The sequence below is a fragment of the Podarcis tiliguerta genome (assembly GCF_965153285.1).
Source record: "Podarcis tiliguerta genome assembly, chromosome: 6".
In the NCBI taxonomy this organism is placed as follows: Eukaryota; Metazoa; Chordata; class Lepidosauria; order Squamata; family Lacertidae; genus Podarcis; species Podarcis tiliguerta.
Genome location: NC_139539.1, coordinates 21,573,418 through 21,583,621, shown reverse-complemented (window position 1 = coordinate 21,583,621; position 10,204 = coordinate 21,573,418). Strand labels below are relative to the sequence as shown.

The window sequence follows — 10,204 nt, the reverse complement described above, 5'->3', positions numbered from 1 at the left end:
CCTAGGATCTGTGGTTTAACCCACAGCGCCACCCGCGTCCCTTTCCCTAAAGGAGCAGGTTCGTAGTTTGGGGGTACTCTTGGATCCTTTGCTGTCGCTCAAGGCTCAGGTGACCTCAGTGGCCTGGAGTACCTTCTATCAGCTTGGGCTGGTGGCTCAGCCATGCCCTATCTGGACAGGGATAGCCTAACTACTGTTGTCTATGCTCTGGAAACCTCAAGGTTAGATTACTGCAATGTGTTATACGCAGGGCTGCCTCTGAAGACAGTTTGGAAACTTCAGCTGGTGCAGAATTCAGCAGCCAGGTTGCTCACCGGAGCAAAACGGTTCAAGCATATTACACTGATCCTGGTCTGACTGCACTGGCTGCCAATTAGTTTCCGAACCCAATTCAAAGTGCTGGACTGCAATACCTCAAGGATCTTCTGAGGCCCTCCTTCGTGTGCCCCCTCCTCCAGAGGTTTGGAGGGTGGCAACATGAGAACGGGGCCTTCTCTGCAGTGGCTCCCCATCTGTGGAATGCTCTCCCCAGGGAAGTTCGCCTGGGGCCTTCATTATACATCTTTAGGCGCCAGGCAAAAAACAATCCATTTTAACCAGGTTGATCCCATTTACATCCTATGCCTTTTAAAAATGGGGGGGGGGGGACGTGGGCTATTGGCTTGTTTTTATTTTTATTAGGTATTTTGTGGTTGTATATCTTGATTTTATTCTGTGAACCGCCCTGAGACCCCTGGGTATAGGGTGGTTTACTAAATAAAGAAAAATGAAAAAGAAGACGTAATGTAACGTGTTGCGAGATTGCATTCAGGTCGGGGCCAGAAAGGAGTTTGACGTGCCATTCCGACGTTCATTTATTTCGGAGCAACCCCAGCTTGAATTCATCAGACATGCATATTTGATTACTTTGACTGGCTAGGCTGGAACGCGGAAGTTGAGGAAGGGAGCTTGCTCGCTGCCATCTGGGGGTCTATTCAGACGTGAGCGCTGCCGAAGACCAGGAAGCAGGGCGCCGATGGCGTGCTAAAACTATGCCCTGGCCGGTGGAACCCGGGACCCACAGGGGAAGCGGGCACTTGGCCGGGAGCCGTTTTTCTCTCGCAAGTAAGTGAATACGCCTCGGACACGAGCAGCCCGGGGCGCTAGGACGCTTGCACGGGGAAGAGCAGCGCACAGCCGCCTCGAACTCGCCGCCCTCGCGGCTGCTAGTTCTCAAGGCTTCGCGCGCTGCCGCTGTGCTATTTCGGAAGTCACTCCACGCCCCCTTCAGGGGAGCGTAAGGAATGCGTTGTCCTTTCTGCGCCCGAATGGAGCGATGCTACACGTGCTCTGGCCGCGCGTCTCTCCATTGCGCTCGCTTGTCTGTTCCCGCTATGCCCGCGAGCGGGTCCATCGATCCCTCTGCGTCACACCGCTGGGTTGGCTGTCAGGTAAGAGTGCACAGGAATGCAAAGCTGAGCCTGCAGTCCTCTGCGCACTTGCCCCTGTGCATTAACTCGGTGGGGTTTACTTCCGAGTAGATATGCAGCCGCCACTCTCCAAACTGCACGGTGAGACCCAGGGGGTCGGTACATCTTCTCTTTAAAGTTGCTGCAGATAGAGGGAGAGGGTGAAAGCAGCATATTGTTTAATTTCTGCCAGCCAAACCAAAAGGAAGCACATCAGAAAAACATGTTGCTTAAGTCCAGGGAATTTAATACAGAAACATGAAAAAAAAAATTATGTTGTGAATCACCCTGAAATCTTTGGATGAAAGGTGCTATACAAATTTAATAAATAAAATAAAAACGTTGGCAAATTCTGAACCACCTTCTGTAATCTCTGCTTAGAGCTGTTTCATGAAAGGGAACCATACAGCTGGCTCCTATGCATATTGACAAAGTCTCACTGCACTCAATAATTACTCTCAAGCAAATGCAGCCATCGCAGTGTAATCACTGAGTTCAATGGTGCTTCCTTCCCAGATAGAATGCAGTCATCATCACATTTACATTGATGGGAAGTAGTACATGTGAGATGCTTCCAGCCCCTGCCAGCACTTCTGCCAATGCCAACAGCAGTCAGAAACATTTCTATCAGCTGCATCATATTGGTATGTTGATATGCTTACCTACTATTTTTCTCATTTTGGGCATTTAATTTCTTTCCTTTCTGAACTGCATATATATATATACAGTGGTACCTCAGGTTACAAATGCTTCAGGTTACAGACTCCGCTAACCCAGAAATAGTACCTCGGGTTAAGAACTTTGCTTCAGGATGAGAACAGAAATCATGCTCTGGCGGCGCGGCGGCAGCAGGAGGCCCCATTAGCTAAAGTGGTGCTTCAGGCTAAGAACAGTTTCAGGTTAAGAACGGACCTCTGGGACGAATTAAGTACTTAACCTGAGGTACCACTGTATATTGAAAGATGAGCATAATCATAATTTCATACAATCTTGCTGTCAAGCTAAGCGTACTTTGAATTCCAACCCTCAACCTTCCACATAGCTACAGGCCACTCCTAAATACACGTACTTGCACCTAGTGAACAAAGATTTACTCCCGCATATGTATACATCAGTCTCAGATCTTTGACCAGATGCTCTTTGTCTTCATCACTCTGCTGCTTTGATGTCAGGTGCAGCCTGTGGGTGGAATTAGCGAGGGCAGAAGCTTTTCTACAGTGGAACTGGGTTGTCCTGCTTGCTTCCCCCATCCGACTCATCCATCTTTGCTGTGAGTCCTGGAAGACAAGACCTGCTCCCTGCCTTGCAGACCATTTTCCACTGGCCTGGCAGGGCCCTGGCTGACTCGTTACAAAAGCTGAGACTAAGAGGCCAGAGACTAACTCAGGTGTCTCTTAGTGCAGACCCAGGTCATTGAGCCTGACCTTCCACAGCCACCGCCCACCATGAACCATCACTGGCAGGATTTGCAGCAATAACAGCAGATATGTTCTATGCCATTAGGTAGGCAAACTAAGGCCTGGGGGGCGGATCCGGCCCAATTGCCTTCTAAATCCGTCCTGCGGACAGTCCAGGAATCAGCGTATTTTTACACAAGTAGAATGCGTCCTTTTATTTAAAATGCATCTCTGGGTTATTTGCGGGGTATAGGAATTCATTCCCCCCCCCCCCCAAATATAGTCTGGCCTCCCACAAGGTCTGAGGGGCAGTGGACTGGCCCGCTGCTGAAGAAGTTTGCTGACTCCTGTTCTATGCTTATATTATTTTCTCTCTCTTGCTAATTATGCTGCTTTAAGATTCAGGTAGGTAGCCATGTTGGTGCTACTGAACTATTTATTTATTTAGCTTTAAGTGTGCATTTTATATTTGACTTCCTTTAGTAATGTTTTATTTTGAATTTTTTTTAAAAAAATGCTAGCTTTGTTAACTTTGCTGCATTAAGTGTGCATTCTGTAGCTGACCTGTTTTGTAATCATTAATTTTGAAATCTTTAAAATATTTTAGTTTGCTGTTAATTATGTTGCTTTGAATGTAAACCTGACTTTCTTCTGTAATGTTTTGTTTGGGTTGCTTTATTTGATGTTATAATGTAGGTTTGTAAACCACTTTGAGATATATATATTCAGTATAGAAATGAAATGAATAATTCGCTGGGGCTGCACCTGCCATCAAAGCAGATTGTCTTCATTAAAGAGTATCCACCATCAGAGCAAAAGATAGACAATATATGAGAGAAACCACCATTTCACATCCCCTCACTCTTTACTCTCAGTATACTTAGTGCTCAATCCTAGCACTGCTGTCATATGGCACATTCCTCTACATGTTTGCTTGTAAGCAATGCCCAGTGGACTCAACGAGGCTTACACTCACATGTGTAGACAGGGTTGCAACACAACAGCCTATTCCTATATAGTGAGGCTGACCTAAACTCATTGACTGCAGCAGGCTTAAAAGTGCCAAACTGAATCTGGCTGCTAAAGATACTTCCTTTAAAGTCAATTTACCATTTGGCACAAGGGGCTGTGATGCAAACTGTGAGGTGAACAGGAGTCCTGCCATCTTGCACTGGCCTAAACTGGGAGGACTACATAACTGGACTACATAAACCCAACCTAAGAAATGTCTGGCATTTATTTCATTTTCATATTCTTTTTTCAATACTCATTTTTTCAGTTGCCGGTATGAAACCGCTTGCTTCAAGAAAATAAGCAGATGCAAGTGGAACTGTAGTGCTCTAGCAACCTCAAAATACTGTCAAGTCCTAAAACCCCAACATAGTTGTTGTATAAATACAAAGAAATGAAAAAGGCTAAAATTTATTTCATAATGTAACATAACTGAAGATATTTAAATACTCTTTGCAGTGCACACTGTGTTCTTTTATCCAACCATGGATCTTTTTCTTCCTCTGAGCCGCACTTCATCCAGTTTTTTAATCACTGGAGCCGATTTTTTAGATACAGCCGAGTACTTCTTCAATAGTGCTTTGAATAGAGCCTCTGTATTCGGGTGGGTGCTCAAAAAGGCTTTCTCCAAGACATACAAATCAACACCCTTGTCCTCAGGTAGGGCAGAAATAAAACTTAGTCCAAAATCTATTAACACCAGTTCCATCTTTTTTGCTGGTGGTGGTCGTAGCAGCATGTTAGAAGTTGTGAGATCCCCATGCACAAGATCTTCATCATGCATATGTGCCAGAATCTCACCAATCTTCTCTGCTAACAGAATAAGGTTGCTGGAATCATTTCTAGATTGCTGTTCAGACATAATATAGTCCCGGACTGTAGTTGAGCCCACAATATCTTCAAGATATATACAATTGGAAACATAGTCCACAAAGTATACAACAGGTGCAGAGATCCCTAAAAAAGAAGAGTACAACCATAAACAATTAGTCCTCAGCTTTGTACATCAACCAAAAATTATACATCATAATTAGACAGCTTCAAATACAGACAAGTCTTCAGAACAAATACAAGCTTTTTTTGCAGTGAATACACATGCAAGTTCAAGCATCTGTACCCCTTGTCAGGTAAAGAAACTAAAGGCTGCTTCTGGCCAACCAAACTGTTCCTGTACATAAAGGTAAAGGGACCCCTTGACCATTAGGTCGTTGTGACCGACTCTGGGGTTGTGGCGCTCATCCTGCTTTATTGGCCAAGGGAGCTGGGGTACAGCTTCCGGGTCTTGACTTAAAATATATTTATTATACTCCAACGAAAGTGAGCACCCTTACGAACTTTTGGAAGGGGCGAAAACAACAGCGGCGGCCCTGTCTGCTGGGGCGCCTGCCTGTCCCAAACACCTGTGGCTTAGCCCACCGCCTTCAATAACCAGTTTTCAGCTTCCTTGCCTATAGCGGGGGGGGGTGGGATTAGTTTCGGTCAGTAACGACTGGAATCGAGCTGCGTGGTTGATTTGCTTACAATTCCCAACCGCACCCCTTGCAAAGAGGTGGTCCGGCCATGCAATTTAAAGGAGATGGAATCCCAGCCCGCGCCCCTGCCCCGCGCAGTCCAGTCTCGAGGCGCGAGCCCACCTGCCCGCCGGCAGCGAAGCAGCGAGCGGGCCTCCTGCGCCGTCCGCCTGCGGCTCAGGCGCTCCTCCAACAGCGGGTGCCGGTAACGCTTCGGGAAGCGGTGCTTCGCCACAGTTGGCCGGCCTAGGAAGAGGCCCCGGTAGACCCGGGCTTCGGCTCCCTGCTGGACCATCTCCAGCCCCGCCATGGGCGGAACAGCCGCTGCCTCGGGCTCGGCGCCGGCCGCGCTCCCCTCAGCCAGCGCAGCCGCCATCTTGGACGCCAACGGCCGCTCTCTCCGAGGTGGATTGCGCGTGCGCCTTTCCTCGAGGATTCTTACGTACGGCGCGGGATCGGCGAGTTGGGCCGGCGGAAACAGCCGAGTCCGGAATCTGCACTTGCCGGAAACAGCCGAGACCCGAATCTGAACCTGGCAGACTTCGCAGTCCGTTTGCTTCCTAGTTGAGCCCAGCGGTGCTTTCAAGTAAAAGTATTGGGCTGCATATGTATCTTATGATCTCAGTCAGTGGGGCATAGCGGTTAGTGCACTTTGCTAGGATGCGGCTGTCCTTTGCAAGGTTCCTGGGGAGCACTCCGTGGGACTTTCTGGGGAAGCATACTTTGCATCAGCTTGTGCGTAGGAAGTTGCCTTACATCATGGTAGGCAAACTAAGGCCCGGGGGCCGGATCCGGCCCAATCGCCTTCTAAATCCGGCCTGCGGACGGTCTGGGAACCAGCGTGTTTTTACTTGAGTAGAATGTGTGCTTTTATTTAAAACGCATCTCTGGGTTATTTGTGGGGCATAGGAATTTGTTCATTCGCCCCCCCCCCCCAAAAAAAAATAGTCTGGCCCCAACAAGGTCTGAGGGACAGTGGACCGGCCTCCTGCTGACCCCTGCCTTATACTCATAGCTGTCAACCTTCCCTTTTTTTGCGGAAAATTCCCTTATTCCAGCGCCGTTTCCCGCTGCTTCCCACTGCTATCCCGGATTGTTAGATTTCCCGTAGACTGTCTCCCGACAGGTGAGGCTGCTGATCCCTTATTTTTGAGGCTGCTGATCCCTTATTTTCAAATCTGAAAGCTGACAGCTATGCTTATACTAATGACCAGACCCCTACCAGGGATTGACCTGGCTTGCGTGATGGAGACCTGGGTACGGGAAGGCGAAGTAGTCTCCCTACATGAGATAACACCACCAGGTTTCTCTGTCCTCCATCAATTGCGGTCTGTGGGTCGGGGGGGGGGAGGAGCGCTGTTAATCCGGGAGGATTGCTCTTTCAGAGCCCTGTCATCACCGGCGATTTCCGGCATTGAATGTGTTGGTCTCGTGTGGGGCACCAAGGAGAGCTTGACTGTCTGGCTGGTGTATCGACCACCCAGCACACCGGCAGCCACCCTGTCAGACCTGCTGGAGGTGATGGCAGGCTGGGCCTTGGAGTTCCCAAGCCTACTGGTTTTGGGAGACTTCAACATCCATGCCGCTCCCTCCTCACAGGCTCTGGACCTAGTGACTTCCATGGCAACACTAGGGCTCTCCCAGTTTGTTTTGTGCCCCACTCATCAAGCAGGCCACACGCTGGATCTGATCTTTGGGGCTGGCATAGATGTGATCTTGCTTCCCCCTGTGGAAGTGCCATGGTCTGATCACTACGCTCTGAAAGCCAAGATTGACTTCCCGCTCCTCCCCTGCTCGGGTGGCGAACCTATTTGGGCTCGTCCGCGAAAACTGATGGATCCTGATAGATTCCAACAAGCCTTGCGGGACCCTGCTCCTCCTGGCGACTCATTAGATGACCTTGTTGAGGACTGGAATAACCAGCTCTTGGCAGCCATTGATGAGATCGCGCCTAAGCGCCCTCTGCGGCCCCGTCGAAACCAGGCCCCTTGGTTTACTGAGGAGCTCCAGAAAATGAAGCGGGATCTCAGACGACTAGAGTGAGTATGGCGACGGACTCGTGACGGAGCCTCAAGAACATCTTATAGGACGCTTATGAAAGCCTATGAGATGGCTATGAAAGCTGCTAAGAAATCTTACTTTGCAGCTTCCATTGCATCCGCTAGCTCTTGCCCGGCACAACTTTTTAGAATAATTAGATCAATAACGTCCTTAGGAGGACAACCAAATTTAAGCACAAATTCGACCCACAGCTGTGAGGCATTCGCGAGCTTTATTGCGGAGAAAGTCCTGTTGCTCCGCCGTGACCTCCCTGCCAATTTAGATACAGTGACTGAACTGGAGGCCCCTCAACTGACTTCAGGTCCAGTGTTGGACCATTTCGATGGAATACTCCCTGCTGATGTGGATAGATTCCTCCAAGTCAGTAGGCCCACCACCTGCCTCCTTGATCCGTGCCCGTCTTGGCTGATTAGGGAATGTCCAGATGTTGCGCGGACCCCCCTGGTTGAAATTATCAATTTATCCCTTGACACGGGGACATTCCCAGGGGAACTGAAGGAAGCAGTGGTATGTCCACTCTTGAAGAAAACTTCATTAGATCCCTTAGACCTATCCAATTACCGCCCAGTTTCAAATCTTCCATATCTGGGTAAGGTAATTGAGAGAGCGGTTGCTGAACAGCTTGGTAGGTTTCTGGAGGAAACATCGGCTTTAGATCCATTTCAGTCCGGTTTCCGTCCTGGTTTTGGGACCGAGACGGCTCTGGTTGCCCTAACAGATGATCTCCATAGACAGCTGGATCGAGGTGGGTCAGGACTGGTGATCCTTTTAGATTTGTCAGCAGCCTTTGACATGGTTGATCATGATCTTCTGGACCACCGCCTCACAGACGTGGGGATACAGGGCATAGCCCGTAACTGGCTGTGCTCTTTTATCTCTGGTCGGGTACAGAGGGTGGCACTAGGGAGGGAAATGTCGTCACGCCACTCCTTGGTGTGTGGAGTGTCGCAGGGCGCAATCCTTTCCCCAATGCTTTCTAACATCTTTATGCGCCCCCTTGCCCAGATTATCCGGAGCTTTGGGCTGGGCTGTCACCAATATGCTGATGACACTCAGCTCTATCTGCTGATGGATGGCCACACCAACTCGGCCCGAACTCGCTGACCAGATGCTTGGAAGCTGTGGCTGGATGGTTTCGTGGGAGCCGATTGAAACTAAATCCTTCGAAGACAGAGGTCCTATGGCTAGGTCAGGATGCCATGGGGATGAGGGACCAACTCCGTTCTCTTGCAGGGGCCCAATTAGTGCCATTGCCTTCCGTTAAGAGTTTGGGTGTAATCCTTGATGCCTCCCTTTCCATGGAGGCGCAAGTTACAGCAACAGCCAAGGCGACATTTTTCCACCTTCGCTGCATCAAGCAGTTGGTCCCTTACCTTTCCCGCCGACCTGGCCACAGTGATCCATGCGACGGTCATCTCCAGGCTTGACTACTGTAATTCGCTCTACGCGGGGCTGCCCTTGAAGCTGTCCCAGAAACTCCAGTGGGTGCCGAATGCTGCAGTGAGGCTCCTCACGGGGTCCCTGCCATGGGAGCATATTCACCCAGTGCTTTTCAAGCTGCAATGGCTCTTGGTGGAGTACAGGATCAGATTTAAGGTTCTGCTTTTGACCTTTAAAGCTCTTCACGGCCTAGGACCCTCGTACCTACGGGACTGCCTCTCCCGGTATGCCCCACGGAGAGCCTCAAGGTCCATAAATAGCAACACCCTTGTGGTCCCAGGCCCTAAGGAAGTTAGATTGGCTTCAATCAGAGCCAGGGCCTTTTCAACTCTGGCTCCGGTCTGGTGGAACGCTCTGCCTCACGAGACCAGGGCCCTGCAGGATCTGATTTCTTCCCACAGGGCCTGTAAGACAGAGTTGTTCTGCCTGGCCTTTGGCTTGGAGCCAATTTGATTCCCTCCCTCTCTTTCTTTTTTCTTTTCCTTCTCCTTCTGCGATGAGGCTACATTTTAATATTTTAATGTTTCAGTATTTTAATGTTGTATTTTTTAATTTTGTTTTTAAGTTGTCATCATTTAACTTGTTTTTATTATTGCTTGTAAGCCGCTCTGAGCCCAGCCTTGGCTGGGGAGGGCAGGGTATAAATAAAAATTATTATTATTATTATTACTTAAGACCCGTTAACTCACCAAGAAACTTGCCTAGCTCCTTCAACAATGGAATCTCCCAAATTCACAACAATACAATATATTTTAAAAAACAAAAAACTTTAGCTGTAGATCAAGTAGATGGACAGGCAACAAAGCAGGTCAAGTCAGGGTTGCAGGCACAAAAGAAATCCTAAACTGAGATCAGCAAGCACTGGGAGCCAGAAAGGTGCTTCAATTGCAGGAGACAAGAAAAATGGTTTTTGTGGGGTATAGGAATTCGTTCATTCCCTCCCCCCAACATAGTCCAGCCCCCCACAAGTTCTGAGGGACAGTGGACTGGCCACCTGCTGAAAAAGTTTGCTGACCCCTGCCTTACACTGTGTCTGACCATTAGTCTGACCATCTATCTATAAAAGCATGCCATAAAAATCTCCTTGTTTATCTATGTCTCTCATTGATCTAATTTAGAAGAGGGGAATGAGAAGTGGTTGTCTTCCACTCAAATTAGCGGAGCTGGGGGAATATGTATTACCCCGGTAGTTCCATCCAACATTTCCTCCAAGCAAAGTGGCTCATTACAATTCCTTAACCATGAATATAACAGCTTCAATATGCTGACGTGAGAGTATGGCACCCTCTGCTGACCAGTTTCCGAATTAAGGGTGCTTCCGAGGACAGGGAAGTGG

General features: G+C 48.8%; 1 protein-coding gene across 1 annotated transcript; it reads right to left on the bottom strand.

The window, feature by feature from the left end:
• Positions 1–4,251: 4,251 nt before the first annotated feature.
• Positions 4,252–5,943, bottom strand: TP53RK (TP53 regulating kinase). The gene is made up of 2 exons (XM_083447120.1): positions 5,491–5,943; positions 4,252–4,813 (listed from the first exon to the last, which is right to left on the bottom strand). The coding sequence occupies exons 1-2, from the start codon at positions 5,741–5,743 to the stop codon at positions 4,332–4,334; spliced, it is 735 nt and encodes a 244-aa protein (XP_083303246.1). The 5' UTR covers positions 5,744–5,943; the 3' UTR covers positions 4,252–4,331.
• Positions 5,944–10,204: the final 4,261 nt, after the last annotated feature.

Coding starts and splice junctions, on each gene's coding strand:
- TP53RK (XM_083447120.1), bottom strand. CDS start 5,743: ATGGCGGCTGCGCTGGCTGAGGGGAGCGCGGCCGGCGCCGAGCCCGAG. Junction 4,814..5,490: donor GCTTCGCTGCCGGCGGGCAG/GTGGGCTCGCGC, acceptor CTTCTTTTTTAG/GGATCTCTGCACCTGTTGTA.